The 23,013-nt window shown below is 44.2% G+C and overlaps 2 protein-coding genes across 2 annotated transcripts in view; one reads left to right on the plus strand and one right to left on the minus strand.

Annotated features, from left to right (window-relative positions):
• Positions 1–2,638, minus strand: part of Ppm1l (protein phosphatase, Mg2+/Mn2+ dependent 1L) — a 270,446-nt gene extending 267,808 nt beyond the window's left edge. Inside the window, exon 1 of the mRNA XM_020165500.2 lies at positions 2,088–2,638. Within this exon, the coding sequence (XP_020021089.2) occupies positions 2,088–2,486 (399 nt within the window). The 5' untranslated portion in view covers positions 2,487–2,638. The remainder of the gene's footprint in view (positions 1–2,087) is intronic.
• A 3,954-nt stretch (positions 2,639–6,592) lies between these two features.
• On the plus strand, positions 6,593–17,441 carry LOC109687565 (thyroid receptor-interacting protein 11-like). Its single transcript, XM_074075245.1, is given in 7 exon segments — positions 6,593–8,301; positions 9,509–9,581; positions 10,214–10,384; positions 11,782–12,300; positions 12,302–13,002; positions 13,004–14,799; positions 14,802–17,441. Coding segments are annotated over 7 exon segments (6,348 nt in total). The 5' UTR covers positions 6,593–7,705; the 3' UTR covers positions 17,294–17,441.
• The last annotated feature ends 5,572 nt before the right edge of the window (positions 17,442–23,013 follow it).

The raw sequence follows: 23,013 nt of genomic DNA on the forward strand, positions 1-23,013 counted from the left end.
ACAAAACCAAAATGAATGAAAAGAGGTTATAGAGAGAACAGACATCCTATTTTTAAGGATACTGGTAATATTAATTATTTTGCAAACATAAAGGATTTTAACATAAGGCACAATGAAGAGTATTTCATAGTTTGGCTAAAGATGGTCATTTTTTCATTTAATGTAAAAATGTAATGAAAAGCCAAGTACATGTAAAATAGTTTTAGATAAATAAATGCATTTGTCACACCCTTTTCTGGATGGTACATTTAGCACAACACACTACTGGAAAGTTTTCAACCTGAGCACCTGTTTAGATCTGCAACTTTCCAGTTTTAGAAGATCAACTTTAAAAAATATTTAATCATCCAATCACAGATACAGGCTTAAAACATGCCAATCTCTATCACACGCAAACAACCACAACCCGAAGTTATACAATGTTAATATCGCATCAAACTCTTAAATTAAAAGTGAACATGTACTTCCTAAAACCAGAATCACATTATCATCAACCATTTGATATTAAACATATTAAATATAAGCTTATTAAATGATTTTCAAATGACAGAATTGATGCTTCCTTCACTCTCACTGAATCTATGCACACAAAATGAAAATACAGACAAGCTCGCTCAAGACAAGTAAACAAACAAGTCAGTCATTATACTAGAAACCCTGTCACCCAGATATGTTTTTGGCCAAGTATGCAGTGTCTCTTCCCTCAATTAACTTCACATCTTTCATGTACCCTGTGGTACTACAAAATTACAACTAGTGAGAAACTTTCATTCTGAAGGACAGAATATAAAAAGGCTAGGCTAGATGGAAAATTGCAAAAACTGATTTCAGTTTTATCACATAAGTTTTTCCTACTGTTTGTCAACCTCTGCGAAGTTGCTTCTATGAGGAAGGCCGACACAGTACCATGGAAAGATTTGCCTGGTGGGTGGAGAATGCAGATAAGATAACCAATTGAAAGCTTTCTTAGTGTTTATCCAAAAGCAGGGCCCAGGAACAAGCAAATGCCTGAAAGAGAATGACTCCCTAGAGTTCCCTACTGCCCACCCCACGCCCAGAGGACTGGGGGGAAGGAGAGATTGGGCTGAATGGGTGAGGGGAGGGATGATGAAAAAGAGGGAGAGGAGGTAAGAATAAAATGCTCCCAAAAAAGAGAAAATGGAATAGGAAGCAATGAAACTTTGTTACAAACTGTCAGATTGAGAAAGACAAGGTGACTGGCCTGGTGCTCTTTGGAGCACGGCTCTGCAGTCACATTTAACACACTTCGCCTGGGCCCAGGCCCAAGGACAGGAGCCAACATTCGCCCGACCTCCATGAAAACTAAGCCCAAGCATGCAACCCGGGTGCTACAGAAATGTAGGAAACCTAAACAGACTTTGAGCCCCATCTTCTGCTCCCAGATGAACCCCAAACAAAGGAGCCAAGATGCAAGGAGACAGCTAAGCTCCCACGCGGGCCAGGGCTGAGATCAGTGCACCGTCTGCTCTGCGGACATAGCCACCTCTGCAAAGGCCAGGGGCATTTCGGTCCAGCGCCCACGATCCAGATTAAACCAGCGGCCAGAAGGCTCTCGGGTTAACTGGCCCGATTGTACTTGGAAAGTTGACAGAGTTGGAAAGAAGCGCAGAGCTGCCCCCTTGGGTTCTTCTCTGGGGCAAAAGGGATGGCAAGGCGTGGCAGCTTCCTTCACCCTCACTGAGTCTCGCACTAGCCTGACTTTGAGTGCGTCAAAGATTCTGTCTTCTTTCTTTGCAGCTAATTCCCCCTGAAATCCTAGGACAGGGGCGCTGAGGCCCGGATGCAAAGTTCACTGAAAATACATTAATTCTCCCCGAAAAACTAGCATAGTCATTTGCTGAGTTCTGGCCTGACGAACCTTATATTGAAACGGGGAAAAATATGCGGTGGATGTCTTTCCGCTAATCTGGACCCTCGGTCCCAACAGGTCTCCATCCATAGGTGTTGTGGACAACTTGAGTCGCATTTGTCCCGTCACCAGGTTATTACTACTAGGCTCCTCTCACCTGGGTCCTGCCCCACCGCGCACGCGAGGTCCTGTCATTAACACACACACACACTCCTACCTCGCCGCCGTGCCCATCGAAGATCCCGAAGATGGACGGGTGCGTCTTGTTGGCCAAATCAGTAAGAACTTCGAAGCGGTCCTCCATGTGGTCTCTTCGGCCCTGGATGGAGTACACGGCCACGTTGTGACTCTTGAACTCCCAGGTCTTGGAAAACTCGGCATCCAGCACGTCAAGCCCTCCAAGTCGATCGTTCTGCATGATCTCGGCCACCTTGCCCTTTACCATCTTCACCGCGTCCCGGCTGGACTTAACGATGGTCTTCACTTCGTCGGTGTGGAAGAAGTAACTCCACAGCGCCAAGCTGATGCACAGCAGGAACAGTGTCTCGGGTCTCAGCAAGAAGTAGCGCATGATGCGACCCAGCAGAGACAGCAAAGTCATTGTATCCTCTATCATTTATTATCACTAGAGCCCCAACCACCAACAGCGACGCGCGCCCCGAAGGCTCGCCGGGTCCAGAGCACTGCGGGGACGGCCCGCGAGGAGGAAGGCGGAACAGCAGCCGAGGGTGCGGGTAGGAGTAGCGCGAAGCCGGGCAGTAGAAGAGCGAGCAGGCTGTTCCAAATGGGGACCGAGAGCCAAGGCAGTTTCCCTTTTGTCTCCCCGCCTGGGCGGCCCGAGGCCCGTGCCTACCGCCTGCGCCGCCTCCCCGCCTTGCGCTCTTTGTGAGACAGCAACGGCGGCGACGGTGCAGGAGCGAAGGCGACAGCAAGCAGTCGCGGGTGCCCGGTTGGACGAGAGGAATGAAGTTAAAGTTGTGCCCGGCGGGTCCTCCGCGGTGAGCGGGGGAGTTCGGGGAGCCGGCGCCCGCGCGGTCCCTCCTGGGGTGCCCCCTCACGGCTCCGGGGAGCAATCGGCAGGTGAGGAGGCGCAGGGCTAGAGAGCCCGGCGGGCAAGGGAAGCACGTCCCCTCGGTCGCCGCTCCAAGGGAGCGCGGAGACAGCCGAGCGCTCCGATTCCTTCACACACCTCGGGGGGCCCAGGAGAATAAAAGTTTTGCGGGAGCCAGGGCAGAGGCAGAGAGACGCCGAGCCCAGCGTCACCGCACGATCGGAGCTGAGCCGCAGGCAGCCGGCCCGGCTCTGCCTGCCTCTCCCCAGCACCTCGCGGCTCGACTCAGCTCGGCTCGGCTCGGCTCCTCTCGGCTTGGCTCGCGCGCTCTCCTAGCGCCCCAGCTCTCGCGCGCCGCGCCCCGCCCCGCGCGCACTCGCCCCGCCCAGTCCCGCCTCTTGCGCGCGGATCGAGACCCCGAGGTGCTCCCACCGAGCCGTCAAAGACAGAGGAAGCTCCGCTGCTGCTGGCGCGCTCCGGCAGCTGGGCGGTCCAGGCGATCCGAGGGGGGAGAGAAAAGGCACATCCGCTGCCACCCTGCGGGTGGTCTTTCCGGTCCTTTGTGCGGGCTCCAGGGACAATACAGCACTGACCAGAGTAGACTGAGCGTTGGTTTCCAGAGAGCCACTGCTGCTCGCTGGGAAGACGAGAGCCGCACGTAAGCGTTTCCCCCTTCGGCGGGCTGCAGGATGGTGCGATCTCCGCCTCGCCAGGCTTAAGGCAAGCGAGAAGGGACTCACTTCTGCCAGCTCGCAAAGCGAGACCGAGAGATGTTTGCTGTTGGCAGCCGCCTTGGCGTTGTGCAACTGAGGCCTTCCAGGATCTCCCGAGACAGAGAGCGCACTTGGGCCTAGCAACTTCCTTCCTCCCGAGAAGAGCAGAATGGGGGGACTTGGGGCAACATACAAGTGCAGTCTGATGATCACCCCGGAGGGCGAGGAAAGGCTGACCTTGGAGAACAGACGCAGTCCCTGGAGCCGGGGACTCAGCAGCCACCAAAGCCTTCGCTGGTCGCAGCCCTGGCCCGAGGAGACACAGAGCTTCCAAGTGCGACCCTGGCACGCTCCTGACCCTGCTCCGAAGTGACGACCGACCACCACCTCCTCAATCGCAGCAGGAGAAGGTGAAGTGGGGGCGGGAATCCCGGTAACCGGAGGTGAGCAGCCTCAGGGAAGAGTACGTGCTTCCAGAAGTCTCAAAGGTAGCTTGAAATGTGAGCAAGTGTCAGTGGGAATTAGTGCAAGAAAAGTATGGTGTGCGAATCAACTTAGAATACTAGAGCGCTACCCCTGTCCAGGAAGATCAGTGCTGATCTGCTGCTTCTGGCCTGCTGGACTGGAGAGCAGAGACCGCCCGCTCCCAGCCCAGCTCCTGTCGGCCCCCACCCCACACTTTTGCTTTGGTATAATCCCGATTGCTTTTTAAAAAAATGAAAAGTCGATACTGGAAGGAAATACACCTAAATGTTCACGGTGGCTAACTACAGTGGTACAGTAGATGTGATTTGCATTTTCTGCTTTAGATTTTTGTCGGTTTCTCATGACTTTGCCAAGATTTCTACCAAAAAGCATAGATTTCCATAAACGGGAAGAAAAAAACTTAAGCATTTAAATGACAAAAACAGTATTATCCCGATAATTTTAAAATGCATAGAAAAGACAGGAACAAAACAATATGTTATTTTTGAAAACTACGATATGGCCTCCAGTATATGGTTATGGACATGGTTTTCAATTTTTCCAGTTAATAAAGAAAATAAAACAGTTTAAAATAATTTAGGCTGAAGATGGAGCTCATGTGGTAGTAAAGCACCTGCCTAGCAAGCATGAAGCCCTGAGTTCAAACCCCAGTACCACAAAATTAAAAAAAAAAAAAAGATTAGGTCACTTATTCAATAATCAAGAAGTTCAAAATCAGATGATAAATTCAGAATCCTTAGGAACTGTAAAGAAAGGTCATGCATTAGTGTCTCATGAAGACAAGTTAACATTTCTTACTGTAAATTAGCAAATCACTTTTGGGTGCGTTATTAGTCTTTCTGTACATGAAAATGTTTCTCTATGAAAAAAGCAATTTGTAGATAAAGCTGAATAAAAAAAAAAATCCAGAATTACAAGTCAGACTTGTACTGCCCTCCAGTAACAATAAAATTCCAAACCCAGAGGCCCACTCAGGCCTCAGTCCTGTCCACAGCATTCCTATGGTGATGACACATCAGGGCTGACTCTTCCCCCATACCTAAGAGAAGAAGAAGAATTACCATACTGGCCTCTTTGGAAGTTAACTAGTAAGGCTTGACTTGAGGAGTTAATTAATAAACACAGATATCCTGAGGAGTCTATGGAGACATGCTTTGACATTTACATCTAAGTAGTTCATTTGTGGGAAAATCAATAAAATAATATTTCAAGCAAACCCTATAGGCATTTCCTATTGCTATTAAGAAATGCATGCAGTGTACTTGGCAATTTTTTAAATGCCTAAATAAGCTTTTTGTTATACTTTACTGTAAGTTTTATGTTAGAGAAATAAAAAGGACTTTAGTCTTTTGCATATTCCTTTTGATTAAAAAGGTTTTTTCCTGTATAGCAACTTATTTCCATTCTCATAACAGTCTACTGAGGAAGACAGAGGAGCTATTGTCTTTGTTTATAAATATGAGGAAAGTGAGGAATGAAGGTGTTAAATGAATATCACAAGCAACAAATAAGAAACTCAAACTCAAGTCTGATCACCAGTTCAGTTCTCCTACATCCACTGATTGCACAGTGATACTGGATAATTCATCTAATTTTTGTACTTCTCTAATAACAGTTCAGTGGATGTGTTACAGAAATCTCAAAAAGAATACATGGATTCTTATTCCACAATTCTGAATGTAACCTTTGGGATAAGCACTGCACTATAGTATTTAACGCACCCATTAAGAATTCACGTAGGACAGAACACAGGTGCAGATAAGTTGTCATTCCTTACATCAACCCCTGTTGCTTAAGTGAAATCCTGTCTGGATTCCACAGGAAGGAAAGAAGTATCATAAAACGTATTTCACACAAATACCTTTACAAGTGACAAGTTAATGAACAAAGCTAATGGCAATCCTAGGTTTTCATGAGGTACAGCAGTAGTGATAAAGTCGTTTCCAGGCAATTACACTTTCTACTACCAAGTAACTCAGGTCAGCCTTGCAGGTCAATAAAGAAGATAAATACATAGCTTTTTAAAAAAAACAACTTCTCAGAAGAAATGTTTTACAGTTGTATCTTTTAAGAAAATCTTAAAATGGAATTTGATAACCAATAAATCTATCTTCTGTGTGATGTTATTCCATGATGTCCTCATCTATTTTGTTTTTGCCACCTTGTAAAAAGTTACAAAAATCAAATGTGATTTATCAACTCTAAATTATGAAACCCCCTGAAGTAAACAGCAAATGGAACTTTTATATGTATAGAAATTCTTGGCATTTTTTTAATTTCCCAATTCTTAGTTTGAGTTGTAGTCTTAAATTTTCCTGCCATTTGCATACAACTATGTATTTGGTATTAAGTAAAAATTTTTCTAATAGTCTACCAATATACACTTACATATATATGTATATATTTAAAAGGTTATATATATAACTTATATGTTATATATACATATATAACTTACATGTTATATATATATCTACATATATATAACCTTTTAAATTACATATATAAAAGAGTGGATGCAAATATTATTATGAGGCACAACCACCATGAATACTACACTGATAAACTCATAACCTGATTGAAAACCTGTACCGTGACCAATATCTTTGTACCAGCTGAGGACTTCTTTCCCTATCCCACCTCCTCACCTGTCCTCCACAGGTAGCCTAAATTTCATGTATCATCTCCTTCCAAAATCTCTACATCCCTAAATAATAAATGTTTTAGTTTATCTTGGTTTTTGAGCTCCATAAAAATACCTTACTGTATATACTCATCTAGTACTTGTTTTTCACTTGCTGTTGTTTGGTTGGTTGGGTTGAGACAGGATCTCTAGGCACTAAGTAGCCCAGTCTGTCCTTGAACTCCTGATCCTTCAACCTGGGGCTTCTGAGTGCTAGGATTACAAGCGTACGCTACAACATTCAACTCATTTGCTATTGTATTTCTAGATCCTCCCATGCTGTTACATAGCACTGCACTTCAGTCATTTTTACTGCTGTATTCCATTATGTGATTCCTCCTTATATGGGTGTTTGAACTTCCAATTTTTTGTATGATCAATATGATCATACAAATGATCATATGATCAATATGATCAATGATTCCATAACTATTTTTTGTACTACCTCTTGGTGTCTGTATGCATGCAAAAGTTTCTCTGGAACATAGAGCTAGGAGTAAAATTGCTGAATAGTAGAGAATAAAAATGTTCAACTTTACAATTTATGGCCAACTCCAGCCATGTTGCCACGTCTCAGATCCCTGTTGGGGACTTATTCTATTTAAAGAGCACCCCATGACATCCTCTGAGGGTTTCCGAGCGTTGAGCGGACAGAGGGGGCCGGGCAGCCGGGAAAGTCACTAAGCTGGGGAAGTTGTGACCCCTGAGTGGCGGCGCCTGCGGTGACGGTCACGCGTTGGGTCTGAGGGCAGCGCCCATGCCCGACCTTGCCAGGAGCTCCGCGTCAGCTTTGGAACCTGGGGCGTTGTTGGGGACGCGTCAGTCGCGGTTCGGTGACACTTGGCGGGGTCGTCCCACGGCGCTGGACGCTTTTCGCGGACCAGGTCGTTTCTCAACCTGCAGAGATGTCGTCATGGATTTGGGGCCTGAGCTCCGGCTTGGGCCAGTCTCTGGGTCAAGTCCCCGGCGCCCTGGTTTCAGTTACTGGACACTTTTCCAACGTGGTCAGGGAGACGCTGAGGGGGAAGGAGGCAATAGGAGATTTTCCCGACAGTGGGAGAAAGGAATCGCAGTCTGCTCATGCCCTCTTAAGATCTGAGAATGAGCGGCTGAAAATCCTTTGCACCGATCTACAAGAAAAACATGAAGCAGCAGAGCTTCAAATGAAGCAGCAATCTGCAAGTTACCGAGCTCAACTAGAGCAGAAGGAGGCAGAAATCAGCCGTCTGACAGCAAGCCAGACTGCGCTCCAGAATCAGACACTGAAACTGAAGTTGGTATGTTGCAGGAATGGTACAGAAAGTATGACTGACCAGGAGAATAAGACTCAAACCCAGGTGGTTGGAGGAAAGGGAGGTTTGTTAGCAAGCCAGCACCTGGATATCTCCAAAATGGCGCAGCCCCCGAGCTCAGGGTGGTTGAGGTTTTATACTGAGAAAAGCAGCAGCAAGCAAGCAGGGAGTGCAGAAGCAGACTTGGCAGTTAGCTGTTCAAGGTTACAGTAGATCAGGTCAGCTCAGCTGTGGACAAAAGCCATCCACAGTTTCTAATGAAATAGCTGGATGCAGGGACCCTGGCTAAGGGGAAGGGCTTTACTTGTCTTTGGTTCTTTTCCCAGCTTTGATCTTTCTCTGGGTTTCCTTATTATTCCCTCCTCTTCTCCATCATAATCCCTTATGACCGTTTTGGGGACGTTATCTAGAGGCAGTCTTTGGTACTGTCTTACTAACTGTAATTTAACAGCATTCATCTGGTTTGGAATGAACCTGGTGAGGTTTGTCATGCAAGGCCCTAGGAGCAGTGGTAAGAGTAACACAGTGAGTGGGCCTGCCAAAGTGGCTACCCATGGGCCCAGTATTATCCTGTAAAAGACTGTCTAGAGTCTCCTCACAGGAGTGGAGGGGTACCCCTCCTCTTCTGGCAAATATGTATCACCCAGGTTACTTTGGGAAAGTTGGCATGAGGCATTACCATTTGAAACGGGAACTCAGGATAGAAACAACCAAAAACAATATCACACCCTGTTAGTAGGAGAGAAAGATTGTCAGAAAGAGCCTCTTGACTTAGGCTCTGTCCTGGATTGGGACAGTTACTGTTACTGTTACTGTTACTGACCAAAATAAGGTTATAATTCCAAAAGAGAGATAGGCAAGGGATGGCAGAACTCAAACATCACCACAGACACTGCCCATGAGAAACGACAGTGCATTAACTGTCTGTCCAGTGGACTCCTCAAGCTTCTGCCGTGCGTAGACTAGTCAGCTTGCGGTTTGTGACTAGGGCCAGGGTGAAGGTGGCTCCTCAGGATCAGTTAGAGTGATGCTGGAGTCCTGGTTTGGGGAGGAGCCCCTGTTTGGGGTTATTTTTTGCACATGTTTTACATTGTTTATATATATTATTGACTAGGCTGGGAAGGCGCCTGGTTACCGAGATCAGGGCAGCTTAAGAAGGCCTTATTAATCACCTCAACACAGTTATTATGGTCTGGAGGCCCTGCAGCTGACAGGAGGAGGGTCACTGGGTTTCAAGTCTAGACAACTTTTAGTTTTACTTGTGGATTTTTATAGAGCATATTTTGGTATCTGACCATCTTGGCATTTGTTAGTCAATATTGTCTCTTGTATTTTATTAGAGTCATTACAGAATGTGGGACCCTAACAGTTTTTTTTTTTTTTTTTTGCAGTGTTAATTTTTTTCTCTGATATCAGGAAGGCTGTGGCTGCGAGAGCTTGCAAGCAGGGAGGCCATCCCTTTGCCATTGAAAGAAGCCATCAGCTGATGGCATGAGCCTAGGAATTGGGTCAGGACTTCAATTGTTATGTCTTTTTTCTCATGTACATCGAGAAAGAACGGCTTTTTACATCTGGGAGTCTCAGAGCAGGGGCACTGACTAATGTTCCCTTGACAGCATGAAAAGCCTGTTGTTTAGATTTCCAGATTAGGGGCTCTCTTTTGTCCCCCCTTTGTGGCTTTATCTGTCATGGTGACCAGGGTCAAGAACTTTCAGGGACTGTCTCCTTTATTTGGGTTCTCCTGGGTGGCCCACTTCTTAATGAGCTCCTTGGTGGCAGCCTGGAACATGGCAGAGACCGCTGGTCTTTGTCCACAGTCAGGTCCTCTGCATGGATCTCCTCTATCACAATACCCAAGCCAATATCTGAAGAGTCCCCAGACTCGTTCATTATAGGCTGCCCTCTGTGGCCCCTTTTTTTTGTATTTTTGGGTGACCCTATGACCTCTGGCTCTGTGTCTGTCTCCCTGACAACCCCAGGGAGCTTAACCAGGGATGTCAGCCTTCCTGGCCTCCGGGCCTGGATTTTTGTATCTTTAGAGGCTTGGCTGGGCTTTTTATCTAGCAGCAGTTTTCTCAGCTGTTTTAGGACCTGTGTGCCCTGTGTTCCGGTCTTACATAGAACCCTTCATACCCCGTCTTTGTCTGGGATCTCCCAGGGGATGGCAGCCAGATCCAGGTCCTACACAAAATCTACCAGGGCGGCCTTGGCCTTTTCTTGACTCATGGCACTCACCACCAGAAGCCTGAATTGACCCAGGGGCAGCAAGGTCGGCTGCAGGATGGCTTTGATGTCCACTGGTTTTAGGTCCTCTGTCTCAATAACAGACCAACCTTACTGTATCAACCTTTTGAAACAGTTTTTTATCGGCAACAGTTTTTTTTTTCCTTTTTACCTCTTTTTTATATTTATAACCCTTTTGTAATAGTCCTTTTTTTAAGTCAGACCAGATCTTATGTATCAGTGTAAGTCCATCCTTTATGTGTTAATTTTTGTAAGAGCTCAGTTAGTGTTGAACTTTAGTCTTCCTTTAGGATGTTCATTTTATATATGTCTGATAATTGCCGATGCCGTAAGACAGACAAAGGAGGGGGGTGCCTCTCAGTAAGGCCACACAGATGCTTGCCTGATCATAACCCCAGACCATGAGGTCAGGTGTGACTTAGCCAGAGTGGGATCAGCTCAACAGAGTGACTTACGATTGGATGCTAGTCTAATCCCACCATAGGCTATATGTCAATCGCAGTCACTCAGATAGAGCCTACTCAGACTCTGTAGCCTTCAGGGGACCTTAAGGGTGTCCAGCCATGGAGCCACAAGTTTGAGCTTGAAATGCCAGAGAGTCAAGCCACTCAGTCATACATCATTTACTCAGAGTTTAAAACAATCAGTCCCTATTTATTTCCCCTAAAATCTTGGCTAGCCTTAAACCCAGTTGGCCGGAAGCCAGAATCACATCAGCCTCTAAACCAGTTGGCCAGAATCATAATTGGCCCCAGATGACTGGAATCACATCATTCCCAGAGGAAGGGGACGCATCACCCTGGAATCACATCAGGGCTCAGCTGGTCCTCTGTGGGGATCAATCCATGCCGGCTCCTATACTGACTACCCCGGGGCTCCTACCTGGTCCAGATGTCTGGTGCATGTCTCCGTTTCACTCCACCAGTTCGAGGACCTAGTCCTTGGCTCTGCAGCCTCCTTCAGTCATCTGGAAGGAGACCCCAGAACCTCTGCAGGCTAGAGGGCCAGGGAACGGGGACCCGCTGCCCAACAAGGCGTGGCAGTCTAATCTTGCTGGGGCCTCCAAAATGTTGCAGGAACAGTACAGAAAGTATGATGACCAGTGGGAATAAGACTCAAACCCAGGTGGTTGGAGGAAAGGGAGATTTATTACGCTAGTGGACCAACACCTGGATATCTCCAAAATGGCGCAGCCTCCAAGCTCAGGGTGATTGAGGTTTTTATACTGAAAAAAGCAGCAGCAAGCAAGCAAGTAGGGAGTGCAGAAGCAGACTTGGCAGTTAGCTGTTCAAGGTTACAATATATCATGTCAGCTCTGCTGTGGACGAAGGCCATCCACAGTTTCTAACAAGATAGCTGGATGCAGGGGCCCTGGCTAAGGGGAAAGGCTTTACTCATCTTTGATTCTTTTCCAGCTTTGATCTTTTTCTGGGTTTCCTTATCAGGTACATTCAGGAGCTGGCAGTGTGACAGCAGCCACTGTATTATCTTCATCAGGTTATGAACGCTGTCATCAGGTTTTATCCTTCCATGAAGATGACATGGACTTTGGTGACAAAATTTCATCACAACAAAAACTACAGAGATTGTCCAATGAAGTTTTAAGACTAGAATTTGAAGTTGGCCATTGGAGGCATATTGCTCAGGAAGAAAGAGCACACAGCTCTGAGCAAAAGGAAATCTGCAGACTGCAAGCTATTATTAAACACCTTAAACTAAAACAAAGTCAGGAAATTGATGACCATCAGCATGCAATGTCAGTCTTACAGAATGCCCGTCAATATAAATTGATAGAGATAAGTTGTAAACATGAAGAGGACTTACAAGACTATGAAGAACGAATTGAAGAACTCGAAAATCTTTTGCAGCAAGGTGACTCAGGACTTAACATGACTGATCACTCTAAAATCAATGATATGCAAGAAACTATTCAGGTTCTATGAACTGAAAAAGTAGAATCTACAAAAAAAACTCAGAGAACTGGAGAATACAATAAAAAGCATAAATAAAAAATTAACTTCTGCAGAAAATGAGCTAGATACCTTGAAGAGAGAACTGGAACAGTTAAATGAGGAACAGAGACAAACAATTGAACAGTGTGAAAGCTTGAAACAGGAATGTAGTAAACGACAGCCTTCTGCTGTGGAGCAGAGCAATTCTGTGGCAGAAAAGGAGAGAATTCTACAGAATTCTTCAGAGGAAGAAGTATTCAGACCACAACAAGCTCTGTCTGATGCTGAAAATGAAATCATGAGACTACGTTGTTTAAACCAGGATAACAGTCTTGCTGAAGAAAACCTGAAACTTAAAACACTTGTTCAACTTTTAGAAAAAGAGAAGTCAATATTGAGTCAAGAAAAAGAAGAACTTCAGCTATCATTCTCAAAACTGAGAAATGAATATGAAGTAAGTCAAAGCACAGCTACAAGAAACCTGAATTTGGATTTTGAATTGCATGACTTAAGATTTAACTTGCAGGCAAAGGAACAAGAACTGAATCAGAGTATTAATGGTAAGGAAATACTGAAAGCTGAGTTGGAAGACCTGAGCGTGTAAAACCAAGAAGCTACAAAGCTTGTGATTTCATTAAAAGATCAGCTATCAAAATGGCAAAATGAAGAGAATAGTGTTATCAGGAAACTGAAGCAAGATCTACATGATGAAAAAAAGAGTTTATCAACTTGAGGATGATAAAATGAAAATCGCAAAAGAGTTAGATGTGCAAAAAGAAAAGTTAATGCACAGTGAACTGGCCCTAAATGATTTGCATTTAGCCAAGCAAAAGCTTGAAGGTAAAGTAGGAGATTTAGAAGATCAGCTGAGTAAATCACAGAAAAATAACTTAAACATCCAGAGGGAGAAACTTGAAATTAAGAAACACATTAGACAAAATGAAGAGGACCTATCCAGAGTCAGAAATGAGTTAACTAAGTTCCTTAATCGAGACTCCAACAGTAATTTTAAGGGTGACTTATTTCAAGACAGGAAAGATGAATTTAGAACCTCAAAGCAAAATCTTTCAGAAATAGAATAGCTCAATGAAAATTTAAAGAAAGCTGCTTTTGATCTCCAAATGGAAAATGAGAAGTTAGTTTTAGCAGGTGAGGATATAAGACAACAGTTGGAAGAATCTATTGCTGATAACAAACAGAGTTCTCTGGAAAAATGCACTGTTGCAGAGACTCTGGAAAAGGAAAAAGAACAAATAGAAACAGAATTGTGTCTGGCTGAAAAGAGGCTTTTGGAAGAAACAAACAAGTGTAAGCAGACTGTTGAGGAACTATCAAATGCATGTAATCTGAATACCTCTGCCTTACACCTGGAAAATGAGCATTTAATTAAACTCGTTCAAGAGACAGACTTCGAAATAGTGGGACTCAAAAAGAATATTGAGCAAATGGATACCCATAATAAAAAAACTAAGGATATTCTGTCATCTACTTTAGAAGAGCAGAAACAATTTGCCCACCTTATAAATGAAAAAGAAATCTTTATTGAAAAGTTTAAAGAAAAAAGTTCAAAACTGGAAGAAGAATTAGATAAATGTTCTCAGGCCTTAAGAAAAAAGGAAATTTTAAGGAAGACCATACTGGAAAAGAACAGAAGCTTTGGATCTGTGAAAGAAGGAAGCAATCTTCTACAAAAAGAACTGGAACAACTCCGGGAACAGCAGAGTCAAACAGGACCTGGGGCTGAGCCTAAAACCCTCAATAGAACCACAGGAGTAGAATCTGAGGTGTCTCAACTGAATATAATCAAGGATCATCTGGAGGAGGAAATTAAACATCATCAAAAGATAATTGAAGATCAAAATCAGAGTTGGATGCAACTGCTTCAGTCTTTACAGGAGCAGAAGAAGGAAATGGACGAGTTTAAATATCAGCATGAACAAATGAACATTATACATACCCAGATCTTTTTAGAGAAAGATGAGGAAATTAAGAGTTTACAAAAAACAATTGAACAAATAAAAACCCAGTTGAATGAAGAAAAACAGGACATTTGAACAAAAAATTCTGATATTTTTCAAAAAACGAAAGTTCAAAGCCTTAATATAGAAAATGGAAGTGAAAGACTTGATGTACCTGAAGCCAAAATTGAAAGGCTAGTGAAAGGACTAAGAGAACAAGAGTTAGAGATTAAACTTTTAAGTGAAAAGAATATATCTCTAAGTAAACAAATTGATAATCTGGCCAACGATGAGGTCGGTAAACTAACTGAGATTATCCAGCAGAAAGACATGGAGATACAAACTCTTCATGCAAGAATTTCTTCTGCTTCCTACACCCAAGATGTCACTCACCTCCAAGAGCAACTGCAGACCTATGCTAGAGAAAGAGAGCAAGTACTAGCTGTTTTGGAGGAGAAGACAAGGGAAAATAGCCACTTGAAAACAGAATATCACAAAATAATGGATATAGTGGCTGCCAAAGAAGCAGCACTCGTTAAGCTGCAAAATGACAACAAAAATTTTCCACTAGATTTGAAAGTGATGGTCAAGTTATGTTTAGAGAAACTCTTCAGAATTTATCACTTATCATTCGAGAAAAAGACATCGAGATAGATGCACTAAGTCAGAAAAGTCAAACTTTGTTGGAAGTGTTTCAAGCTTCCAGCCCCAGTAATGATGTTGGAGGTGTTACTAATAATCAGTTTGAGGAGCTGCTACAGGAACATGTTAAACTAAAACAGCAAGTAAAGGAAATGGAAGAATGGAAAGAAAAGGTGATAACCACTGTCCAAAACACGCAAAATGAGTCCACCCAGCTTCTGGAGGATCTTTATCAACTTCAGGCCCAAGTTTTGGTGGACAGTGATAATAATTCTAAATTACAAGAAGACTACGCTGGTCTGATCCCAAGTTATGAGCAGAATGAAAACCAACTTAAAAACTTGGGACAAGAATTAGCATGAGTTCAGCACAGCATAGGACAGTTTTATAGTGCTAACAATCTTCTTTTAGGAAAACTTGATACCATGTCACCCCAGCTTTCTTCTGGCTCACCATTTACCTCCCAGGCAGCAAAATCCCTTAGAGCAAGTGTGCCTGCTGGGTTGAGTGAGTTTGCTCCTTTTCTTCAAGAAGAGGTAGAAAAGTTAAGAAAATTGCTACAAGAAAAGGATGCAACAATTAGAACTCTCCAGGAAAATAATAACATTTTGTCTGATTCGATTGCTGCCTCCTCAGAGCTAGAAAGAAAAGTACATGAACAAACTGATTCAGAAATTAAGCAGCTGAAACAGAAACGAGATGTATTACAAAACTTACTTAAGGAAAAAGACCTCTTAATCAAAGCCAAAAGTGATCAGTTACTTTCTACAGATGAAAATTTCACTAACAAAGTGAATGAAAATGAGCTTTTGAAGCAGGCAGTAACAAACATGAAGGAAAGAATGTTAATTTTATAGACAGACATTTCTAAACTAAAAGTAAAAAATGAAAAACTAATAGAAACATCCAGAGAAAAGGAATTACAAGAAACTAGCACAAAGTTATCTCTAATGCTTCGAGAAAAAGAGTTGGAGTACCATTCAATGAAAGAGAAGGCCGTTGCTTTTGAGCAGTTATTGAAAGAAAAAGAACAGGGTGAGGCTGGGGAGTTAAATCAGCTTTTAAATACAGTTAAGTCAATGCAGGAGAAGACAATTACATTTCAACAGGAGAGAGACCAAGTCATGTTGGCCCTGAAACAGAAACAAATGGAAAACAGTGCCCTACAGAATGAAGTACAGCACTTACACAACAAAGAAACATGGTTAAAACAGGAGCTCAATAGATTGTGCAATCATCTTTCAGAAAGAGAAGAGTCTCATACTCAGGAATTGTTGGCCATGGAAGACAGAGAGGCTAAGCTGAGAAACAAAGTCATGTCATTGGAGGAAAAGCTAGTCTTGTCCTCTAATGCAATGGAAAATGCAAACCATCGAGTCAGTGTGCATGCAGAGTCATTGCAAGAGCAATTGCATATCGTCTCTAAGCAAAGGGATCAAACTGCAGCTCAGCTCACTGTCGCTCAGGACCAAATAAAGCAATATGCTCTGTCAATAATTAACCTACAGGTGGACTTAGAGCGCTACCAACAAGAGACAAAAGCAATGTATTCTGCTGAATTAGAAAAACAAGTTATAGCCGAATGGAAGAAAAAGGTGGAAAATCTGGAAGAAAAGGTGTCACTATTACAAGAACATTTGGATGAAGCAAATGCAGCACTGGAGTCAGCAGCCAGACTTACAGAACAGTTAGAGCTAAAGGAAGAACAAATTGAAGAACTGAAAAAACAAAGTGAGCTCCGACAAGAAATGTTGGATGATACACAAAAGAAATTGATGAATTTAGTAAATACCACAGAAGGAAAAGTAGATAAAGTCCTCATGAGAAATCTTCTCATTGGTCATTTCCGCACACCAGTAAACAAGCGACATGAAGTATTATGGTTAATGGGGAGCACTCTTGGTATGAAGAAGGAAGAGATGGAACAACTGTTTAATGAAGATGAAGGAGGTGTTGCTGGGTGGATGACCAACTGGCTTGGAAGAGAACCAAAAAGTGTCCCTAACACACCTCTGACACCAAATCAGCAATGTGTGCTTAATAGCTCTTTTTCAGAGCTTTTTGTTAAATTTCTAAAAGCAGAATCTCACCCATCTATCCCTGCAGCAAAGTGTTCCATTAATGACATAAAATCTCTAGGTTCAGGAGAGAGAAAATTGAACACAAATGCAACCACAAGTTTTAAAGGTACATCAGAACCCAGGGCTGGTAGAAAAGCAGATGTGAATCCATTCTTGGCTCCCTGCTCTGCAGCGGTGCCTCTCACTAACCCAGCTGGACTTGGACATGGTGAGCCCGGGCATCTTCTTTTGAAGCCCATCTCAGATGTTCTGCCCATGTTTATACCTTTGCCAGTGCCACCTGACAATAGCACTTGTATTGTTCTAAAAGCAATAGGTGATTGATTCTGAAGCCAGAGACTATCTAGCACTTTGAAGGAACCATGAACACGATGTTTATGTATTTTATCACAAAGTGGCCTTTCTGAAGAAGTCATGTATTTGTGGTGATATTTTCTCTAAATTTAATAAAAGCACTCATTGCTTTTAGAAATTGCAGGTGTCAAAGGAGCAAGTTTTTTCTATACAGTCTGCTGTTTTCCTTCTCTGATTTGACCTGATTTAAGCTAGAAACATTTGATTTATCTTAATTTATAGAAATAAAAAGGGAAGACATAAATACTGGTAGCTACCTATCTCAGTTTTTATTTCCTTCTCTGATTTTCAAGCTCATTTAAGCTAGAGACACAGAGTTTAACTTTTAAAGATTATCAAGGGATTTATTAAAAAAAAAAAAAAAAAAACTAGCAGCAGCTTCTCTGCATAGGGTAGAAAATCACCTGAAGCATATGTTAATCATCTTTAGAGGACATGGCATAGACAGGCCTAGAGCAAAGCTCTCCCTGGGAGCTCTTAGGTACCCTGAGATGGAGTGTGTATTTGGTGCTGTGCAATTGTGTCGTGTGCAGATGTATGTGACCCCACCATAGGCAACATGCAAGTCTTCCAGCACAAAGATCCCTTGAGCCGCCCTTTCCTAGCCAGAACCACACCTTGCTGCTGCCTGCCTTCATCCCTGACAGCCAGTGTCACCATATTTATAACTTTGTTATATCTAGAATGTTGTATAGAATGGGTCACACATTATGTAACCTCTTGAGATGGGTGATATTACTCAGCACAGTTTCCTTGAGATCTATCCAGGGTTGTGGCGTGGATCAATAGTTTGTTCTTGAGATTGTTGAATACGTGGTGTGGATGTACCATTTAGTTTCAAGACCTGAGGTGGCTGTTAAAAGGTATCACCTAAAACTACGTTTCCTCACACAAACACAAGTTTGATGTAAGTTACACTGTGTAGCTGCAGCCATATGGCTGTAGTCAGTCATATCACCACACCTGCCACCCGTTGCCTCTGACCGAGGTGTTGCTGCTTAAGGCACAGTGATCCAGAGCTGTGTGTCCCCATCACAGTGGTCACAGAGGGCAGTGAGATCACTTCAACAGCACCAGCACCATCGTCTGGACCTTAAGAGTAAGACAGCATTTCTTTAATTTTTTATAAACTCATCATAAACAATTCTGACTTGAAGCTTACTTGTATTAGGACATTCATATTTGTATTCTTGTTGAAGTTGTACATTTAAAAGACATGTCTTGCAGATTTTGTAAATTTAGATATGGATAGAAATATTTGCATAGCAAAAGTGAAAGAGACTAGCCCATTGAACTAGGGCAAAATCAATGTTCCTACTGTAGTCAGGAAGGGCACTGGAAGAATAAATGTCCCCAATGGCCCAGGGACTCCCAGAAGGCCCCACAGACTAGAAGCAGAGGCCAGTTTGTTAAGTGAAAGTATCAGCTGGCCCATGGGGAGGCTGGCCCCTGGGAGGAAAACTTTACTGGGTTGGCAGCCCTGGAGAACTATGAGGAAGACTAAGACAGACCAGGCTCCACTCTACTGGCCCCCCCAGGAGCTTATGGTCCAAATGAAGATGGGGAGTCATCCTGTCGACCTCATGGTTGATATGGGGGTGACATTCAGTTGTGCCTCAACCAGTGGGCCCCCTTTAACAGAAGAATGCAACTCTTATTGGGGCTACAGAGAACTGGGCCTGCTGCCCTTTCTTAGCACCTACACAATGCAATCTTGGGAGTCATGGAGTAAGGCATGAAATCCTTTATCTCCCCAATTGTCCTGTGGGTCTGATGGGCAGAGACTTACTATGCAAACTGAGGGCACAAATAACTTTTGATTCAAATGGTATGGCAGCCTTACAACTGAGAGGACCTAAGACAAGAGTGTTAACTCTCACAGTCACAGAAGAAGAGGAATTGCCCCTAAGGGAAGGTCTCCTGAGATGCCTGAGCTTTCCTTTAAGATTCCAGGTGTATGGGCTGAAGATAACCCCCAGGTCTGGCCCAAAATGTTCCCCAGTAATGGTGGAACTAAAGCCAGGTGCCACCCCCACCAGCAAAAACAGTACTTCATTCCCCACAAGGCCCAGGTCAGAATTCAAAAAAACTTTGACAGACTCCTGAAATATGGGATCCTCCAAACTTGCCAGTCATCCTGGAACACCCCCTTACTACCTGTCCAGAAACTTGGGACTGAGGATCTCAGGCCAGTTCAGGACTTCTGGGCAGTAAATTCAGCAACTGTCACTTTACACCCTGTAGTCCTTAATCCTTATATGCTTTTAGGGCTTGCCCCAACTGAGGCAAAGTTTTTTACCTGCCTCTATCTTAATGATACATTTTTCTGCATCCACCTGGCCTCACAGAGCCAGCCTATTTTTGCCTTTCAATGGGAAATATCCCAACACTGGAGAAAAGAGGCCACTAACCTGGACTTCAGAAATTGACCCACTATTTTTAGAATTGCCTTGGCATCCATGCTTTTATTTTATTTTTTTGGCAGCACTGGGGTTTGAATTCAGAGCCTCATACTTGCTAGGCAGGTGCTCTGCCACTTGAGCCACTCCACCAGCCCCTGCCTTGGCATCCGACCTCAAAGCTTTCTCAGCCAACAAGCACAGCTGCACCCTCCTCCAGTATGTAGATGACCTCCTGCTAGATGGACTAACCTGGGAGGAATGTATGGAAGGGACCCACTTCTTTCTCTTTTATGAAAGGCAGGATACAAAGTCTCCTGGAAAAAAGCTCAGATTTTCCAAAGCACTGTCAAATACCATGGCTTTCACCTGTAGCAGGGACAGTGCAGGTTTGGCCCTGAGAGGAAACAAGCTGTTTGTTCTATTCCAGCCCCTAAGAACTGCTGGCAAGTGAGGGAGTTTCTGGGAGCTTCAGGTTTCTGCCAAATCTGGATCCCTAACTACTCCCTCTTGGCCAAACCCCTCTACAAGGACACAAAGTGAGGGAGAATGGGAACCCTTAATAAAGGGAGAGGAACAGGAAAAAATCTTTAGAGGAATCGAGGGTGCTCACAAATGCTCCTGCTCTAGGCCTGCCGGATGTGATGAAGCCCTTTTCCTTGTATGTCCATGAGAGAAAGGGGACAGCTGTTGGGGTCTTGACTCAGTTACTAGGCTCCTGGTATCGTCTAGTGGCTCACTTGTCCAAAAAGTTCAATGCTGCTGCCCGAGGCTGGTCCCCTCACTTGCGTACCTTAGCAGCCACTGCTGCCCTGGTGGAGGAGGCAGACAAGCTTGCCCTGGGACAAGAACTCACTGTCTGAGCTCCCCACTCCATCCTAACTCTCATGGAGTATAAGCAAATTATTGGCTGACCAACTCTTGGATGGTCAAATACCAGATTACACTATGTGAAAACCCACACATCTGGCTAGAGGTTGCTAAGACTCTAAGCATGGCCACCCTATTGCCGGTTGACTTGGGCTCCTTGGAGCATGACTGCTTAGAGGTTATGGATGAGGTTTTCTTGAGCCAGACAGATCAATGTGGCCAGCCTACTGGCCATCCGGACATCTGAACATTTCACATCTGAATATTTCACAGATGGCAGCATCTTTATCTGGGACAGCATGCACTTTGCTGGGTATGCGATAGTAACTCTGGACTCAGTCACTGAGGCCTGCCCACTGCTAGTTGGAACTTCTGTAAAAAGGCTGAATTTGTCCCCCTCACATAGGTACTCCAGCTCACTGCAGTAGTATGGGTAAACATCTACACTAACTCTAAATATGCCTTTACAACCTTTCATGTCCGTGGGGCATTATATAAAGAGAAGGGCAAGAATTCCTCAAACTGCTAGATGCTGTGTGGGCCCCTAAATGGGTGGCAGTTATACACTGCTGAGGGCACCAAAAGGGAGATACAAAATTGCTTGGGGAAACCAGAAAGCTGATAGGGAAGCCAAACAAGCAGCCCTCATGAGTGGATCAGTCCCAACTGCTCTGGCCACTGCCTTGTTCCCATGTCCCTTAGCTGAATAAGACCCAAAGTACACACCACAAGAACATGCCTGGTTTAAGACTAAGGAAGGAAATTTTCTACTGGTTGGATGGTAGAAGTTTATGAATGGCTGCATTGCCATTCCTGAGTCATTGGCTCCCTCATTTGTTAAGCAGTTCCACAAAGGATCACATTCAGAGTGAACAGCCCTTGAGACTGTCCTGGACCAGTACTTTTTCAAGCATCTCCAGCATCAGTAAGTTGATATGAGAAAGATGTAGCCTATGTTCCTAAAACAATCCCAGCAGGGACAAAGAGCACCACCCCATGTGCAAAGCGTTGGCAGAACTCCCCTTGAAAACCTGATGGTGGACTTCACAGAAATGCCATTTGCCTGAGGATGCAAATATCTATTAGCATTTGTCTACACCTTCTCCCCATGTAGACTGAAAAAGACTGGGAGGTGGCCAGGTGTCTACTAAAGGAAATCATCCCTTGGCTTGAAATACCTGTGGCTATTGGGTTGGATAATGGGCCAGACTTTGTGGCTGAAATGGTACAGATGATGACTAAGGACTTAGGAATCACATGGAATCTGCATATGGCCTACTGCCCCCAAAGTTCAGGAAAAGTATAACGTATGGCTAGGACCCTGAAATTACAGTTGGGGAACTAGGTCAGGAGACCCATTTGCAATGGGATCAATTACTACCCATAGCATTACTGAGGATTATGTCTAGTCCCACGAAGTGGACAGGACTTTCACCCTTTGAAGTCCTTATGGACACCCTACCCTCTTAATTAAAGGTATACAAGGAGACCTCAAAGAAATAGGTGACCTCACCTTGAGGCAACAGATGCAGGCCCTCAGGTCGACTCTCTTGAAAATCAATAACTGGGTCTGTGAGAGACTTCCAATTAGCCTGACAATTCCCACACACTCTTACAGGCCAGGGGATATACTATTTGGGTAAAGGAATGAAATGTCCAACTGCTAAGACCCCATTGGAGGGACCCTTTTGTTGTTATTTTATCTACCTCCACCACAGTTATGGTAGCAGAGATTACTCCCTGGATCCACCACATCCAAGTGAAGACAGCCTCTCTCAAGTGGAAGTGCATCCCTGACCCAGTCTCACCATGCAAGATCACCCTCTGGAATGCCTGTACCTTTCCTTGGCAGGACCCTGCTTCCCAGGAAACAACAGGGAACCATGAATGATGGGACAAGAACCCTGCTGTAGTCACTCCAGAAACTGACTCATCTACGCATGGTGAAAGGTTGGGGAGTCATCATCTTCTCCCCCCAGGGATGGGCCTTTCCATGTTTTCCTCACATGAAATTTAATCAGTTCCTTGCTCGGGAACCCCCAGACCTCAAACTGTGATCCATGTATGCATAGTACCTAAGCAGGAAGTGTTGCCACCAGGACTCTGCTTTTCCATACTTACTATTCCTGTGCAGGCACTGTCATCAGGTCATGCACCCACAATCATACCATCTATTTGGTGTGCTCCCATGGTAATCAGCATATCTGCTTCACCCCACTTACTGCCCTTGAGAGCAATTGTTAGAGGTTCAGAGCATCTGCAACCCTGGGAACATCAGCCACATCTAGGTGTTGAACCCTGATAAGCCAGTATCAACGTTTTGATGCATGTGCGGCCACACATCAAAGTGGATGTGGAGGTGTAGGCTGTGGCTGGGGAGGCCTAGCTTGGGAAAGAGCCCATATGTCAAATGGTAAGTAC

This window comes from Castor canadensis, chromosome 5 (genome assembly GCF_047511655.1).
Source record: "Castor canadensis chromosome 5, mCasCan1.hap1v2, whole genome shotgun sequence".
In the NCBI taxonomy this organism is placed as follows: domain Eukaryota; kingdom Metazoa; phylum Chordata; class Mammalia; order Rodentia; family Castoridae; genus Castor; species Castor canadensis.